The sequence below is a fragment of the Lepidochelys olivacea genome (genome assembly GCF_965140295.1).
Source record: "Lepidochelys olivacea isolate rLepOli2 genome assembly, chromosome: 2".
Taxonomy (NCBI): domain Eukaryota; kingdom Metazoa; phylum Chordata; order Testudines; family Cheloniidae; genus Lepidochelys; species Lepidochelys olivacea.
In genome coordinates, this window is record NC_140412.1 from 262,262,709 (window position 1) to 262,281,604 (window position 18,896).

The following is an 18,896-nucleotide window of genomic DNA, read 5'->3' on the forward strand; positions in this document are numbered from 1 at the left end:
TGTGCCGCTGATGATTATTGGGGCAGGGGCGTGTCCCTTCTTCCCTCCTCCTTCCCCTGTGCATATCCCTGCATTTCTGTAAGGGGGAGGCAGCAGGAAAGGGCCTCCCCAACTCTTCAATGACACATTCCCAAGTGGGGCAGTGTATTCCCTAAGCTCCATACACATTCCTATAAGGGGGGACAGCAAGGCAGGGGGCTCACTCCTCTCAAATTCCCCTAAAAGGTGTGTGTGGGAGGGACCTAACTCACCATCCTACCTCCTACAGAGTTGGGGCAGCAGGGAATGATCTTAACTCCCCTCCAGATTTCCCCCAAAAGGGTGCAGCAGGGTAGGAGTTGAACTCTCCCTCCAAATTCACCAAAAAAGAGGGGGATAGGGAAAGATCTTAACCCCACACACACCCAGATTCCCCCTAAAGTATGGGAAGCAGCAGGGAAGGACTTAGCATCCCCATGTACCCAGATTCCTCGCTTCCCCACCCCAAATTTCCGAGGAAGGGGCAGTAAGCAGAGTTCTCACCCATCTTTTGCAATATTTATACCAAAGTGGAGCCAGTTTCCCAAACTTGCCCTTAGTTCTGAATGATTTGGGGGCAGGAGTTTACATTCTTTGCTCCTCCGAATTTCCAGTGATCAAAAAGGAGTCTGTTCTTCCATTCCAGTTCTCTGGGGTGGGTAAGAGGGCAAGGGCCCACTTCGCTCCCTACTTGTCAGTGAGAGATACTCATCATTATTAATAATAATAAACCTTTATTTCATTTTGTCTCATCTCGTTAAAGCACGAATCATTATTGGCTGCTTTTGGAGGATGGGAGATGTGGGGTGCTGTTGTTTTCAGGATTGGAAATGATACAATGTTGTTGTTTCTGTCCCTTCTTGGGATGGGAGGGAGCCCTGGCTCAGTTTGGGGACTGTAATACAAGGACTTGACTAGAATAGGGTAGAGTCCCTCACTGGGGCGGGATCTTAAGATGTACTGCATGTCTCCTGGTTTATTCTTTCTCTTCTGTGTCAAGGTGGCAAGGAGGAGGGGGGCTGGAGCTCCCTGCTGCCATGGGGGCTCAGGACCGGCCTCAATGCTTCTTTGATATAGAAATAAATCGGGAACCAGGTAAGATTTGGGGGCTTTGTGTGACAACTATTTATTTATTTATGTTTGCTCAGTTTTCTGCTTTAGATATTGGATAGGCTCTTACCACTGATTTAGGCAATCGGCATGTTTCTTGTGGGTTTGATCAATTGTACCTAAAATACTTAATATTTCTAGTAGTTTAATATTCTTTGAAATTTGATGTTGTGTTTAGAATGTCTTTCATAGTACTGTGGAATTTTTCTTTAACCAGGTTTTTCCCTACAAGGGTTTGGTAGGGTTAATAAATGCTCAGTACTTGGAAGGTGAAAAGGACTGTATGGTATAAGTGCTAACCAGTTGAAATGAATACAAATATAGCATCATGTGTGTGTTGTTGTATCTTCAAGATTGTTTGTACAAACAAAACAAACTATAGAAAATGGATAAAACTGATGAGGGGATTGGGCAGGATGATGGAGCTTTATTTGTTACAGTTCTTAAAGGCACTTATCACTTATATGTAAGTGCCATTAGTGGATGGTCTAAAACATCTCTTCCATACCTAGCTCATGGTTCCCTATGAGAAGCAGTATAGTCTGCCAGTATTGGGAGGTCTGAGTTCCAGTCCCAGTTATGCTATGTGAGTTGCTGCACAGTCTTCACCGTCTGTCTCAATTTCCTGATCTGTAAAGTGGTAGTATTTGTGTCTACCTCACTATTATGAGAATTAATGTTTGTAAAGCACTTTGAACTTGTAAAGTGCTGTTCAAATGTTGTGTTACTACTGTTCACTGCCCCAACACACACCGAAAAATAAACATTTTAGAGGGCGATGGCTCCTTTTACTTTCAAGTTTAGACGTATCACTGAAATAAAAGTTTCTCTGTTTATACTGTCAAATTTCTGCTATACTCGGGTGTATATTGAAGCCATTTTGCTTGCTTTCACTCTTCCATAAACTCTTGCGGGGGAGGGATAGCTCAGTGGTTTGAGCCTTGGCCTGCTAAACCCAGGGTTGTGAGTTCAATCCTTGAGGGGGCTATTTAGGGTTCTGGGGAAAAAACTGGGGATTGGTCCTGCTTTGAGCAGGGGGTTGGACTAGATGACCTCCTAAGGTCCCTTCCAACCCTGATATTCTATGGTTCTTCAGGAGCAAAGATTAACTGTTTTCAATAGCTTGTTACAAGAATAAGCTCACTGCAACATAACTCACAGCTGTATTGTTAGAAGTTTATACTACTGTACATTTTCTAAACTCTGTGTCTGAATAGAAATAAAAAACAGAGCTTCAGTTGTAATACAAAAGTCACAATTCTCCACAACTTTAAAACCGCTCTTGTCATAGAATGGGAGCATTCAAAAAATCAAACTCAGAAATAGATTGTGGCGGGAAGGTTACAATTCTGCATCTTTGGTTTCCAGTCTAAATGCCAGGTTTCAGAGTAGCAGCCGTGTTACTCTGTATCCACAAAAAGAAAAGGAGTACTTGTGGCACCTTAGAGACTAACAAATTTATTTGAGCATAAGCTTTCGTGAGCTACAGCATCCGATGAAGTGAGCTGTAGCTTACGAAAGCTTATGCGCAAATAAATTTGTTAGTCTCTAAGGTGCCACAAGCACTCCTTTTCTTTTTGCAGTCTAAATGCGTTAGTTAAATGGATTTGCACAAGAAAGAAACACGATGCAATTTCCACCCAAAAACTTTTGCTTATTGATTCTAAGTTCTCTTCCCTCTTCATTTCTCCTATCCTGGGATTCTATTTTGGACCTCATCTTGTGTGTTTTGTTTTTGATCCCTTCCCCTAATTTCCCCTACCTTGTTCAGTCTTCTGATCCCAACTCCACCTGTCTCTTGTTTGCTTTCTGGCCCCGTCCTCAGCCATTTGTTTGCATCCACAAGAGGAGGTAGACTGCCAATGTGGCTGTCAAGCTAATGGAGACCTAAACTGCTGCTCCTCTCGTAGAGATTACTTCATATTGCTGGTGCAAATGGAGGAAGGTTAGGTATTAATCCATTCTCATTCAACTCAGATGTTTGGCTGCACTGAGCAGAGGTGGGGCTTTGACCTCTTTGAGTGGTATGATGTAACTTGTTCCATCTTTAAAGTTGAACAATCCTCACAACTGCACAACAATTTTAAAGCTCTGCTGTATTTATTGCGATTGGTTAATATTTTCCTGTGCAAATGCAAACCATGCTGACTTATAAATTGTGCTAACATTAAGATCAGGAATGATGTATAATGTGATTAGTCTGCACTATATATTGGTACGTAATTATTCTTTTTGAATTTATCACTTAATTGTCCTTCAGAATGTTAACCTTTTAAAATGAAAGCTAAGTCATAGACCCATAGGGTTAGAAGAGACCAAAAAGGTCATCTATTCTAACCCCCTGCCAAGATGCAAGATTTGTTGTCTCTCTAAACCCGTGGTCCCCAACCTTTCTGTGGGAATAGCATATTCCTATTTCCAGAAGACTGTGGCGGGCGCCAGACACCTTGCTGCTGAAATGCCGCCGAGAAGCGGCTGCGGCAAGAAGTGTCGCCGCAGAGAGACGGCAACGCTTCTTGGCGGCATTTCGGCTGGCGGTTCTCCAGCGGCCACGCTCAGCGGCGGCATTTCGGCAGCGTGGTGTCCTGCGGGTGCCCACAACTGCCCCGGCGGGCGCCATTGAGCCCACGGGCACCGCATTGGGGACTCCTGCTCTAAACCATTCAACCATACGCAACACCCTTATAAAAATGAACGACACTAGTGCTTCCTAGCAGTGAAGATCCCAATTGCAGTATTGGTGTGTGAGACTGTTATGGGCTATTATTTGAGATTAAATAAATATTGCATTTATTTCTAATACCATGTCACCCTTAGAAATCCAGTACCTATTTATTCTCTGTACCCCTTTTTATGACATTCAGAATCTGAATTAAATGTAAACTACACAGTGATGTCTGCCTGAATCTGCAGATGGCTTGAAACAATGGCTCTCAGAGATATGCACTGCCCTGCCTTGTTCATATCAGTGAGATAGTAATTCAGAAATTTGATGACTGTTTAAACGTCAACATTATCTGCTTAGCTGTGGATGATTTTAGAAAAATATCAGGTTAGTGTGCTTATTCATCATTATTGGATATAGCAGAGATGTTGGAGCAGGGTGTAGTGACACACCTAATTATTGTCAAAGGTTGCTGTGGTGGAGAGCAAGAAATCACTCCCTACCCACAAACATATATAGATATTTTAAAGTGATCTCTGCCTTTGCTGAAAACAGGGAGGATAGGATGAGAAGCATCCTTTGCATGGTACCAGAAGTCTTGGTTGCCTTCTGGGTACTAAAACCTATAATAACTTCCCAAGCTTTCCTGGGTACCCAAAGCCCCAAACTGTCCACACATTCGAAACCTTCAGCTTTCCCCTGACATATACTACAAGGCAGTTACTTATTGTCATGATAACTGCAGCAGTTTAAGATATGGGAACAGTATAAAACAAAAATTGAGTTTAATATAAAAATAAAGGATACTGTATTGATTAGTCTGGAAGGCAATGTGGTGGGGATAGAATTTGAGTGGGGTTCTCTGCCACGCTATTAGATCTATTATAGTACACAGTACATTGGTGGGAGGGCCTTGATCTCCTATTTAGATAGATAGTATGGCTCTGTACAAGTAGCTATGTCCTATTTTTATTTTAGCTACAGGATCTTGAAACGCAGCTTTTTAATCCATTTATTTGTATTGTGCTGTGTGGTGGACTTTATTAGCATGCTTTGGAAATTAGTGTTTTTTCAGTACAACCTGAAACTGTAGTTACTCAGAGTAAGTTTTCTCTGGTATGTATTTCTTTTTTTCAGTACTAATTGCAAAATAAATTGGAAATATAAGCAAGTTTGAGAAATTTGCATTTGACAGCGCAGAGAGCTGTTAATGGTGTAGTGTATTTGTTCTTGGTATACTTTTCACCTTTTTTGCAAATGTCATGGAAAAAACACTTTTTAAATAGTGCAAAATATGTATTTATAGGGACAGACTAGTTGCAATACCTGTTTTCCCAAATAGTCTGGTACCTGTTTTCCCAAATAGTCTGGTATACCAGCACATGCACAGTTGAATAACTCCATTTAACATTGTGGTGTTCTAGATTGTGTTTTAAACATGTCAAAGGTTTGCAAAGCTCTGGAAAGGAGTGTGTGTGTGGTGAGGTTTTTCTTTTTTTATACACTCACAGGTTTCAGTAACTTATATGGCAGGGCAGAGCAATGTTTCCTCTGATTTATTTTTCCCCCGAGTGGTGAATTTAAAGCTGAATAAGCCCAAACTTAATACTTATGACCACAATCCCTTCATCCTCAAGAAAACATACTGTATTTGCTATTCTTATTTGCTCTGTCTCACTTCTGCTCTCTCCCTTAAATTCTACTGAACTTTCCTTATTAATGTTCTCTTTTCTCAATCTCTCTCCCATGTGTTTTCTCTTCATTCATTCCCTCACTCATAGTATAGTATGAAAGAGATGGGATGGGGCGGTCTCCTTTACGAGCTGACTTGATAAATCTTTGGGGCAAGCACGATATCTTTCATTGTTTTATATAGAGCTTTGCTCACTGTTAGTGTTTAGTGAAAGACCATAGAGATCTGAAATGAAGCCTAAAGCAAATTGTGGTTAGGAACACAGCAGACTGAAGGCACCAAATTAATCAGAGGTTTAAGCAGAAACTAGGGCTTGGAGAAGATTGATTACTATGGTCTCCCACCTAATTTATTCAGTTATTCAGCAAAAGAGTAATTATTGACAGTCCTAATCACCTTCAGGTAGTACTCAAATACATTTATGTTTGTGGGCAGCACAGAAGACAGACACATTTATTGGGGATGGGGTTAGCGCTGAGGAAGGAAGAAGTTTTTGTGGGGCTTGAGGGAGACAATTTTTTTTTAACTAATAATTTAAATAACAAAGCTATTCATTTCTCTTAATAGAATAAATTATTGTGTAAAAAGAAAAGTAGCCACCCTTTCACTTTTATTGCAGTTTAAAATTTTTTGTTTTGGTTAAACTTTTATTCCCATGAATTTCAAACTGTGAATTTGTGATCATGCATCTTTTTTTTATTAAATAATTTAAACTTAGCTTCAAATTGTGTGTGGTCCTCAGGCTTCTGGCATCATTACACACTCAATGCAGCAGAGGTTGTATACCACTGTCTTAACATTAGGAGCCTGTACTTTATTATGAGCCTCCTATTAATGGTAGTATGAGTGTGCTGTAATTTTCCCAGTACTCTGTTTGGTCCAAAAAGGTTTTGAAAGGTGGGTAACAGGAAGATTTGCAGCTTAGATTGGATGAGGGAGTTCACTTGGAGAAATAAGCAACTAGATCCTCAACATTCTTTCTTATGTATTTATATTACTATAGCACCTAGGAGCCCTAGTGATGGACAATGACCCCCATTGTGCTGTAGGTATCAAGTGAAAGATCTGAAGGACCACCTAACTAAAACTGGCTGAAATATTCATTGCAGATTTTTTTTGTAAACAGTTCATATTTAACTAACTTATTTTTACTTGTTCAGATAGGCTTTATATGTTGTTCACAAACTGTTCATAGTAAATAATCCTTCAATATCGATAATTTGCTATTCAAGCTCTGTGGTTAGTCCCCAGAGTCGTGGCATGTTTTCTGTTCTCTAATTGGATGATCTAATATTTATAACAAGAAGAGAAGTTAAATACATTTTTGGGGTGTTAATTCAGTCCGAAAGAAGGAGGGAGCACTTCAGAAAGTTGATAGGCCTAGGAAAATTGAGGACACTAAACATTTTCTTACCTATTTTGCAAGAGAGAAAGCCTTGTATATGGCTGTGGACTCTAGGTTTAAAATGGGTTCCTTCCTGTCTCAGGGAGAGAGAAAGATAAAAGCTAAGTTTATTAGCTATCAAACAGATTTCACGTACAATTTTCGCTTGTTAAATTCATACCAGTAATTGTGTGTACATTTATGTGTATTGTCCTAGCTGTGAAGGTTGCTGTAAGATCCTTGTCTGACTCACTTATTTGCCTGCATTGGTGGGGGCTCTTTTTTTCACATTGACAAGTGGTAAAACCTGTGCAGCTTGTATGATATGTTACCAGACAGATGAGTGCTGAGGACCCCCATCTGCCCCCCGATGGATACCTAGATGTATACAAAACTGCATGATGCACAATCAGAGTAAGGTATATATTTAGATAAAGCAGGGTGAATTGTAGCATAGCTTATGTGGAAGAGAGCTGTCAGGGTCCCCTCCCCACTCTGAACTCTAGGATACAGATGTGGGGACCCGCATGAAAGACCCCCTAAGCTTATTTCTACCAGCATAGGTTAAAAACTTCCCTAAGGCACAAATCTTTCATTGTCCTTGGATGGGTACTGCTGCCACCACCAAGTGAGTTAGACAAAGATTCAGGAAAAGGACCACTTGGAGTTCCTCTTTCCCTAAAATATCCCCCCAAGTCCCTTCACCCCCTTTTCTGGGGAGGCTTGAGAATAATCTACCAACCAAATAGGTAAACCAGGTGAGCACAGACCAGACCCTTGGGTTTTTAGGACACTAAAAACCAATCGGATTCTTAAAAGAATTTTATTTAAAAAAAAAAAAGTAAAAGAATCACCTCTGTAAAATCAGGATGGAAGGTAACTTTACAGGGTAACAAAAGATTTAAAACACAGAGAATTCCCCTCTAGGTTTAACTTCAAAGTTTCAAAAAACAGGAATACACTTCTCTCTAGCAAAGGGAAAATTGACAAGCTAAAACAAAAGATAACCTAACGCGCCTTGCCTTGTTTACTTACACTTTTTGTAATATCAGAGACTTGTTTCAGGATTGTGTGGAGGAGATGGATTTCCCTGACCGGGTGCCTCTCTGCCTCCCGAGAAAACACACACAAAAACTACAAAACAAAAACCTTCCTCCACAGATTTGAAAGTCTCTTCTCTCCTTTTTGGTCCTTTTGGTCAGGTGCCAACCAGGTTATCTGAGCTTCTTAACCCTTTACAGGTAAAGGAGGGATTTTATGCTACCCTTAGCTGTATGTTTATGACAAGAGCCTTTTTCATTGTCACTGTACGTTGTGTTAGGTCAAGCTTATCCTTTGACACAGAAAAGATGTACTATGAGCACACTCACCTGTGTCTGTATGACTCCCAGAGCTACCTTCACAAAAGGAGTTAGGTGTCTAAATCCCACAATCAGGCTCCTTTGGGATTCACAAAACCCCTGCTCAGCTGCTGCCAAACCCTGCAGGTGCCTACATTTGCTCAGCGTATACATTTTTGCAAGTAGACGTTCCCTAGGCAACTATGTTTTTTGCCTCTGGATATGTACACTGCAGCCTCATTCTCGACATCCAGACACCTAAGCCCCAGTGTGATGCAAGAACTAGGGGAAGATAGGTGGCGGAATGCCTAACTCACTCAGAGTACGCTTACCAGATCAGGCCCTCGTAGGTGAATTTGTACAAAACATACAGGGGGAGCGAGGAGAACTTTTAGCCTAGTAGTTAGGGTACACACCTGGGATGTGGGAGACTCCCGGTTCAAGTCCCCCTCTGTCCGAGGTGGAGAAGGGATTTGAACTGGGATCTGTCACCTCTCAGGTGAGTGGTCTAGCCTTTGGATAGCAGATATTTTGTTGTGGGTGATCCCTCAGTCTCTCTTGTTGAAGCTGTTCTGCTGTGGATAAATAATTAAAAAGCCAGTGGAGCAGGAGGACTCGATCCTGGGTGTCCCACTTCCCAAGTGAGTATCAAGCCACCAGACTACAGAGTCAGTCTCATGTTTGTGCTTGCTCGCACTCTCTCTGGCCCAATGACTTTTTAAATTACACCACTACCCCGATATAATGCGACTCGATATAACGCGGGTTCGCATACAACGTGGTAAAGCTCCGACACGCTGCTCTGAGCAACATGTTAAGGGGGCCGGGCTGGGGCAGAGGGGTTGGATAAGGGGTAGAGGGTCTCGGGGGCGGTCAGGGGCTCCTCTCCCCCCCCCCCCCCGGGTCTGGGAGGCAGGAGCTGTGGGGGGGGGCACTTTTGGGGGCCCCGCAGTCCCAGAGTGGCCCGGGGGATTAGTGGGGGGCCAGGAGCGGCCCACTCCGCCTCCCTTGCCCCGGCCCCAGCCGTGTCGCTTGGGGGAGGGGGCTTGGGGGAAGGGATTCCCCCCGTGCTCACCAGCAGCAGCGGCGGAAGCAAAGCAGCCCCACCCCAGCCCGCTCCACTCCGCCAGCTCCCAGCAGCAGCACTCCGGTTCCCGCCGCCGGTGAGTGTGGGACCTTTCCCCAAATCCCCCTCCTCCCCCAAGCGACACAGCTGGGGCCGGGGCAAGGAAAGCGGAGCGGGCTGGGGCCGTGTGGCTCCGCTTCCTGCCGCCAGTGAGCGAGGAGGGCATCCTTTCCCCAACCTCCCCTCACTCACCGGCGGCAGGAAGCGGAGCGCCGTGGTTGGGAGGTGGCGGAGTGGACTGGGCTGGAGCCGGTGAGTGCCTGTGAGGGAGAGGGAAGCGTGGATAGGGGTCAGAGCAGTCAGGGAGCAGGGGGGCTGCTTAGGGGGTGGGGTCGATTAGGGACGGGGGTCTTTGGAGGGGGCGGTCAGGGAACAAGGAATGGGGGGCCAAAGCAAGTTCGATATAACGTGGTCTCACCTGTAACACAATGAGATTTTTTTGTCTCCCGAGGACTGTGTTATATCGGGGTTAGAAGTGTATTTATCCACTGTGGTGAAGGTGTGTCTCAGATGAAGGGGGGCTTAAACCAGGGATCTCCCACATACCAAGTGAGTACCCTAACCGCTAAAAATTATGAAGAAGCTGCTTCTCCTCAAAACTGCACGGGCACCTAACTCCAAGACAGGTTTTGCCGCTGAGAATCTCCAGCAGAGGGAGGCACCTCCCTACAGCCTGGATTTAGGAGCCAAACTCCTTGGGAAGGGTGGGGCTTAAGACCCACACCTTGCCTTTGCATCTCCCATTGGCTAACTTAGGCGGGGAGCCACCTAGAATGCTCATTTTTGTGAATCCTATTCTGAGGGACCTAGCCCTTTCCATCCATTATATATGGAGCCTAGGCACCTAACTCGGGTTTTGTGAATCCCAGTGATTTTCTGGCCCATTAAAAGTTAGGCCTGGTGATAAGCCTAGCGATGCTGGGTAAGTTCCTTTGTGAATCTAGTCCTCAAAGTCATGGCAATCCAGCAAGCAATGCTTTTGGAAGGGTATGTGGCTAAAAGTACTGCTGGGATCACCTTACCCTAATTCTGAATGTCGGTTTTAAATTATACATTATAATATGCAAGAGCTTCAGGTAAAGCAAAAGTTTTCCTGACACCAGATGATCACTTTTTTACTTATTAATTAACCCAGAGTATGTATTAATACCTGTGGGGGGAGAAACAGCTGCGCATATATCTCTGTCAGCATTATAGAGGGCAAACAATTTATGAGTTTACCCTGCATAAGCTTTATACAGGGTAAAACGGATTTTTTCAGGGTTTGGACCCCATTGGGAGTTGGGCATCTGAGTGTCAAGGACAGGCACACTTCTGTAAGCTGCTTTCAGTTAAGCCTACAGCTGTTAGGGGACGTGGTTCAGACCTGGGTCTGGGTTTGCAGCAGGCCAGCCGGGTCTGGCTCAAACCAAGCAGGGCACTGAAGTCCTAAGCTGACTGGGCAGGAAAGCAGGATCAGAAGTAGTCTTGGCACATCAGGCAGCAGCTCCCAGGGGGTTTCTGTGAACCAACCCATCACAGTGGCGCAGCGAGTAAGGTCTGTGCACGGCTGATTGCTTTGAGATACTGGTACTGAGTTTTAAGTGTGGTGGCTGGAGAACAGACAAAGTGGTTACTGGTTTGTTATTTTCTGTTTGCTTATTTTGGGTAAGGGAAGTAGGGACCGAAAAGGAAGCAAAATAAGTAAAGAATGAAGATCAGAACAAGCTAGAGTCGCAAAGGTTGCAAATTACCCAGAAAGGCTGAACACTGGGCACTGTGAAAGTCTCTGTTAACTAAGAATCCCCTGAGCTGAGTGCAACCCAGTTTCAGTGAACTGCAGAGGGATGTGGCCCAGCACAAGGAAGCAGGAAAATAACTGCCAGTGAAGTAGCTAATAAACTAGAGCTGGCTAGACTGGAAGCAAAAGAGAAAGATAGAATTAAGACAATTAGAAATTAATGCTGCGGAGGCAGAAACAGCCAGGGTGGAAGCTGCTCACAAGAGGGCTATCGAGGCAGAAGAGGCTGCCCACAAGAGAGCTATGGAGGCCCAGAAGCATCAACTGGCTGTTATGGAGTTTAAGAGACAAATCCCTCCATCTGCTGGCTCCACTTCCCCAAAAATCCACAAATGGGAGCGACTATGTCCCCAGTATGATGAATTCAGCAATATTGCTGAATATTTCATCACCTTTGAGAGACTCTGCACCCTCCGTGCGATTCCTGAAGACCAAAAGATGACCACATTGATAACAAAATTGACTGGCAGAGCTCTGGACATATTCAATAAGATGCCTACTGATGATGCTTCGAACTATGGTAAATTTAAGGAACTGGTTCTGAACAGTTTCAGGTTACACCTGAAACCTACAGGGTTAAATTCAGGAGTCTTAAGAGGGGATCTGGATTGAGTAATATGGCTTATGTAAATGAAATGAGAGATTTGGTGGATAAGTGGGTGAGGGGGAAAGGCATTACAAGCTTTGAAGGAATATGTGATCTGGTAACTCTGGTTACTTTGCCCCGGGGAAAAAGGAGGCTGGGCGTTCGCCTCCTCATTCCCCTGTTACTTGTCCCAAATTTCCTGTACAAGCGGAGGAGCCCAAGAGGTGCTGTCATTGTAAGTCCACTGAGCACCTGAGGAATAAGTGTCCCTTGCTGAGTGGAAACAAGCAGCAAGAAACACATGAACCTGCTACTTCTCAGACCTAGGCTGTGGCCTCTTTCCACAAAGGATTTGTAAAGCTTGCTTCCACACAATCAATCAATGAGCATATGCATGCTGTTAAAATCAATGGGGAAGTAATTGTTGGTTTGAGGGATACAGCTGCTGAGATTTCTGTGGTCAGGAGGGACCTGATCTAGGAGAAGCATTTGTTGCCAGAAAAAATGGCAGAATTAGAACTGGTGGGGGGTTACAAAGTCCTTGCACCTTTAGCTAAAGTTCACATGCACACTAGTCATTTGCAGGCTGAACTGACTGTTGCAACGGTAGTACGCAATTTTGCACCATTTCTCCTGGGGAATGATTTCTTTAATGTGGCAGAATCTGTCCCAAAGTTGGTTAGCAGTGAGAAGGAATCTTGTGCTAAAAGCCCCGGTGGGGGAGAGCGTGAAGTCACGTGGACTGCTGGGGGGAATAGGAGGGTGTCTCTTAGATTCCTCTGTAGCAGTAAAGAATGCAGCTGTAGGGGCAGGAATGGTCCTAACCAGCTCCTGTAGCCCCGGGGCTCTAGGCAAGTCCCAGAGGGAGGGGCTGAAGGAAGCCACCTCTTGTCCTGTAATCATCTCCCCAGAGGAGGGGAAAGTACCACTTTGTAAAGGGTGGCCACCCCAGTTGCTGCCTGCCAGAAAGTTGCAGGTCAGCAGGGGGAAGGACCTGCCTTGGGGTGCACAGAGATATGTGTCTTGAAAGTGGGACTTGGGGTCCTGGTGACCGCTGTGGTGGGTACAGACCCCAAGGGTTCTGTAGCTGGAACCAAGCCCAACCTGAGTGAAAAGGGGGGAATTTTACTGGCCAGTGAAGGGTCTGTCTTAGCTGGTAGCTGTGAACCCACAGCTGGACCAGAGTCACCTTCCCTTCTGGGGAACACAGGAGTGTCTGGCCCAAAGGTGAGCCCGGAGGGTGAAGCCCAGACGGAAGGTGCGGGGGAGCCGGAGAGCCCACCCACCTTTTGTAGGGAGGATCTTGCCCAGGAGGAGGGTGAAAAATCTGCTTTTAAAATGCTAGACCCCTCTATTCTGGATCAGGTTTTAAGGGAAAAAGGGGTCAGATCTCCTGGAGGAGGGAGTCCATCCAATTGACCTGTTGGGAACAGCAAGTAGGGTGCCCAAAGGGGTTTTACCAATCCAAGGTACCCCATTGAAAGATGATGTTCTTGCAACGCTTGTAAGAGATAAAATTGTCTCTCCAAGACAGGAAGGGAAAAATCTCTGCATGGGTGAAACTTCACAAGGGAGTGGGGTCCAGCCCAGAGAAATTCCAGAGGGAGGGGCCGAGGGCAGGCATGGTTGCAGTACACCCCTTCCTTGACACAGCCTCAAACACAGGCCTGAATTAAAAGCCTTCTCCAAAGAGGCAGATGAATCTGCATCAGAGTGTCTATCAGAGGGCACAGAGAACTGGGAAAATGCAGTAGACAGTAAACAAGCCAAACTGAGTGAACAAAATCTGTCCACCTTAGATTTGCTGTTAACCTTGTGTCTTCTGCTAATTCAGCTATGGGATAAAACAAAGGAATTCATATTAGTGGTTAACCCTTCAAAGATGTGGGACATACCTGATTTGTGGAAGAAATTGTTGTACACGCTAGGGATGGTGACAGGACAGCCTCACAAGCATGTTACTTTTCAGCCTATACCTATAAACAGCCTGGAAGCTTGGCACAGCTGCAAAAGTATAACAGGCCCATGCTGCTATGTAGAAGGGGAAACTGAGGTACACTGCCTCATGGCATTGGTGGCTAAATGCCAAGACACCTACACTTTAACAGATATTGCTGTCCGCATTCTGTTAACAGTACTACACGCCAACTGTTTTCAGGCATCTGGGGACCAGGAACCCCAAAACTGGCTAGGACCCTTAGGAATGACATCGTATGGTTTAAAGGTACTGAAAAGGAATGTGACCAAAGACAAACAGGGATTTTACGTGTACTGCCTCCGCCATGGACAATGTCCAAGTCTCTGTCAGTAAGCTCAGGAGGAGGGTGTGACAGTGCCCCCATAAGGCTTTATGGAAATATGCTTATGAATATATATGGAATATGTTCTATATTACATATGCCATGTAACATATCTATGTAAAGGTTATGATCTACTGAATCTATTAATCCTATTTGTATGCATGTATCATGTTTGTATTCGAAGTTATGAATATTGACCGTGTGCTGGCTTGATTTCTAAATAACATTAGTAGAGCATTTGGTCAGTTCCTGGAGAAAGGAATTTGCAAAGTTAAGTGCCCAATCAAGAAGCACTTAAGGAACAATGCATCTTGGAATGCTCCAATCCACATAAGTCTTCCTGGAGACATTCAAGATACCACGTGGGCAATGACTTCTGCCTGTAAGAAACTGTGAATTATGCATGGACATGTGATTTGCCCAGGTGACTCCAGAACTCCATCCTGGAGCTGGACTTTGCATAGGAGAGAGGTCTCCACCCACAAGAGAGAATCTGTTTAAGCCTGTGGGGGACCCCTCCATTTTGTCTTCAGCTGGCTAAGGAGATAGCCTCTCCACCCCCAAGGATAACTGGAACAAAAGAAAAGGAGGACTTGTGGCACCTTAGAGACTAACCAATTTATTAGAGCACTAAATTGGTTAGTCTCTAAGGTGCCACAAGTCCTCCTTTTCTTTTTGCGAATACAGACTAACACGGCTGCTACTCTGAAACCTGGAACAAAAGACAGTAACTACAGGGGGTGAGAGTGGTTGCTGGACCCAGACTAGAAGGAGATTAGTCTCTAAAAGGAAGCTTACTGTAACTGGTGAGGTTTTATCTGTCTTCAGTTTTATTAGACAGAGACTTGTGTGTTCTATTTTATTTTGCTTGGTAATTCACTTTGTTCTGTCTGTTACTACTTGGAACCACTTAAATCCTAGTTTCTGTATTTAATAAAATCACTTTTTAATTATTAATTAACTCAGAGTATCTGTTAATACCGGGGAGGGGGAAACAGCTGTGCATTTCTCTCTATCAGTGTTATAGAGGGCGAACAATTTATGAGTTTTCCCTGTATAAGCTTTATATAGGGTAAAACAGATTTATTCAGGGCAGTGGTCCCCAACCTTTCTGTGGGAATAGCAGATTCCTATTCCCAGAAGACTGTGGTGGGTGCCATATACTCCGCCACTGAAATGCTGCTGATAAGCAGAAGCGTAAAGAAGCGGCTCAGCCGAAATAGTACCGAGAAATGGCAACGCTTCTTGGCGGAATTTCGGCGGGCGGTTCTCTGGCGGCCGCAGCCATTTCAGCGGTGCTATGTCCTGCAGGCACACAGAACTGCCCCGGGGGCATGCTGCGTTGGGGACCCTGATTCAGCGTTTGGACCCCATTAGGAGTTGGGCATCTGAGTGTCAAGGACAGGCACACTTCTGTAACCTGCTTTCGGTTAAGTCTACAGCTGTTAGGGGATGTGGTTCAGACCTGGGTCTGGGTTTGCAGCAGGCTAGCGGGTCTGGCTCAAATGAGGCAGGGCACTGAAGTCCTAAGCTGACTGGGCAGGAAAGCAGGATCAGAAGTAGTCTTGTCCTTGACACTCAGTTGCCCAATTCCCAATGAGGGCCAAACCCTGAATAAATCCGTTTTACCCTGTATAAAATCAAGCCAGTACACTGCCAATATTCATAACTTTGAATACAAAAATGATACATACATACAAATAGGATTAATAGATTCAGTAGATCATAACCTTTACAGCAATATGTTACATGGCATATGTAACATAGAACATATTCCAGTTATGTCCTATATATGTAACATGGAACATACGTCTCTCTCATATATATATTCATAAGCATATTCCCATAAAGTCTTATGGGGGGCACTGTCACAAAGTGGTCACGCACTAAAATGCCACTCTCCACATATTGAACATGTTTTGTGGGCAGCATGCTACCATATATGTTTTTTTCCTGCACAATTCCAGTCATGCCCAGAAAGACAGCACTTTGCAACATCTTGCTGCTGCTAAGAACTCTGTGATATCCTGAAATTCCTTCAGGCTGTGAGGCTCACTAGTGGGGATTGCACAGCTATTAAATACCTCTTTGTATTCAGCTGCCTGTAGGCATGTCTATACAATGAGTTAGTGCATGGCAAACGGGTTTAAATCTACAGTGCTATAGCATGCTGGGCACTAACTCTTGCATGAACCCTGCTGCTGTACACTAAAAGTTCCCTCATATGCTTCATGTACTGCAGTCTATCAAAATACATGAGGGAACTTTCAGTGTGCAGTAGCAGGGTCCACACAGATAGTAATTGCATGGCACACTGGAGCTCTGTAAGTTTTCACTCCAGCTTGCTGCACACACTAACTCATCGTATAGACAAGCCCTAAAAGGAAAAGTGTCAGCTTTGTTGCTGAGCCGTACAATTAGGAAAATGGCAACATAGGAATAGAACAGGCTGTGAAAGAAGCTGTACGTACTCATCTACATGGATCCCAGCAGAAAATGTGTTTTCTCTAGTTAGTGTAGGTTGGACTTTAATAGTTAAAAACAGGCTTTTTTGGTCACAGCATTGGCTACACCATTAAATTGTATGTAGGCAATTGATATACTTTTTCAATTGGGTTGTGGGCTAAAGACAACAATACATCTGTGAAGTAGTTTTGTTTAAAGAACTTTGTAAATGTTCTTATTTTCCTACTCCTGGGGGAATTCTGTACCATTGCGCTCACAAATAATTAATGAGCTGTGCATACTTTTAATTTTTTGTGCAGAAAATAGCTTCTGCTGGAAAGTTGCTAAAGTTCTGCCTTCTGCCCACCAGAGGGCATTGTGGCAATAGAACAGAGCAGTAGCTCCTGGCCAGCAAGGGAAGAGAGAGAGCCTGCAGTGCCTTCTTCGCAGTGCCTGTTGGGCCAGGTCAGGAGACAGGGGCTATAGCGGAGGGGTGGGGAGAGAAGACAGCATGGGAATGCTGGGGGAGGGAGGGGAGAGTGTGACAGACCGGGGCTAGTGGGGGAGGACAGACTGGGGCAGAGGCTGAATGGGAGTGGAGGCACAGGGGGAAGGAGGTGCAGGGCCACATGAGGACAAGGGGGTGGCTTAGTGAGGGCACAGAGACACATGGATAGGGGGTGCAGGGACACATGGGGAAGGGGTGTCTGGGGGTGGAGAGACACATGGATGGGGGTGCAAGGACACATGGGGGTGGAGAGACACATGGGGACAGGGGCACATGTGCTTTACTGAATGGGAGAGGCTATGGGTCAGCCAGGGTCTGCATGGGGGAAGCTCCCTAACAATCCCTCCCCACCCCCCAAAAACCTGTTCCATACTTTTCTCACCCATACCCAACAACCTTCAAAGTTCACACCCAGGCTTCTTCCCAGCAATTACTTCCCTCTCCCTCAGCTCCTCCATTACCCCTGACTCCCCCAAGCCTTTGCACTGCTTCTGAAGGGTATGGGAAATATGGTTCTGTATTGTAGTTTAAATGAGTTATTACTCAGAGTTCTGTTAAATTAATATGCCTAGTAAGAAATATATTTGTCAAAACGCATTTCCTGAATCTTTTTAGCTGTCTGTATTGTTACAGACATACTTGCTGACATATTTTGAAATAAATTACCAACAATAATTGAAACTGGTATGATTATATTGTGTTATTTTGACAAATAAAATATGCAGAATTTTAAAATATCGTGCAGAATTTTTAATTTTTTGGCACAGAATTCCCCCAGGAGTATTTTCCCAATGGCTCTGTGAAGTGGGCAGGTAAATTTCTGTGCTCATTTTATGGATAGTCTGAAGCAAATAGTCCTTAAGGCCAGCATTTTCAAATGTGCATTTAGATGCCTAAAGTTATGCAGTCAGGTTTGAAAATTTTGGCATAGTTGACTTGCCAAGGGCCACAGGGATTCATAGTCATAGCAGGGACTTTTAAGCCACTAGACCACTTTTCTCTATGTAGTGCAGTGGTTTGCAATGTGAAACACCATCTCAGTTTGTGGCTGAGGGTAGGATGTTTTTCAAAAAGCAGTCAGCATTGGTGTTGGACTGTGAGTCAGGTGAGCTGGATTCTAGCTTGGATCTACTATTGACCTGCTCTGCGACCTTGAGCAACTCACCTCATTTCTCTGTATTTTGGTTTGCCTTTCTGCAAAATGGGGGTAATGATATTTGTAAAGTGCTCTATAAAAGCTAAGTATTATCACTTATTATTTTGCATAATAAAACCAAGTTGATAACAGGAACCTCCAGACATGGATTTCTAATGATCTGGAGCACAGTTGGTTGTACTTAGTTTGCAGATAGAGGAACAAGATTTCTGACCACTGATTTATTGTTTTTTGTTTTGTTTAACTACTGTGTCTATAATTTTTTTGAGGGAGGGATGTTCTTTTATTAATGAATAATTGTTCAGCACGCTGAGCGCTTTTGCAGAGTTGGGATCATTTGTTCCATTCTTATCCTTATGGGGAGGCTGTTCTTTATGGGTCACTTGGCTCTTTATGGCATTTGCAGTTATAAGGTCAGCAACCTAAGAATCAGTGCAGTAACAAATAATTGCTCTTGAGTATCTTCCTGCATGCTGCATCAGCACTTGTAAGGTCAGCCTCGAACCCTGCCAAAGCACCTATGCATCTTGTCGAGGATGCGTTCAGAATCCATAGGCAAAGAAATTGTCCTAAGGACAAGGTTGTAAACCATAATCTTAATGGCCTCTTCTTCTCTAGAGAGTGTTATGCTGGAGATGATATCAGCGTCAATCATGGCAGATTTAAATCCTTCTAAGATCTGCTCACAAGGTCCATTGGATTTCAAATTTTCCACAGTTGAAGAAAAGGCTCATAAGTTTAAGATCTTGAAACTTCATCAACCAGCAGACTGACCCTGCCTTTCA

At 44.3% G+C, this 18,896-nt stretch overlaps 1 protein-coding gene across 8 annotated transcripts in view; it reads left to right on the forward strand.

Moving 5' to 3' along the window:
* The window catches only part of NKTR (natural killer cell triggering receptor), an 82,340-nt gene that overhangs the window by 3,719 nt on the left and 59,725 nt on the right, over positions 1 to 18,896 (forward strand). For all 8 annotated transcript variants that reach the window (XM_084619187.1, XM_084619186.1, XM_084619182.1 and 5 more), the window contains one exon: positions 1,019 to 1,113. In XM_084619187.1, the coding sequence (XP_084475313.1) occupies positions 1,056 to 1,113 (58 nt within the window). In that variant the 5' untranslated portion in view covers positions 1,019 to 1,055. Of the gene's footprint in view, positions 1 to 1,018; positions 1,114 to 18,896 lie in introns of those variants that run through there.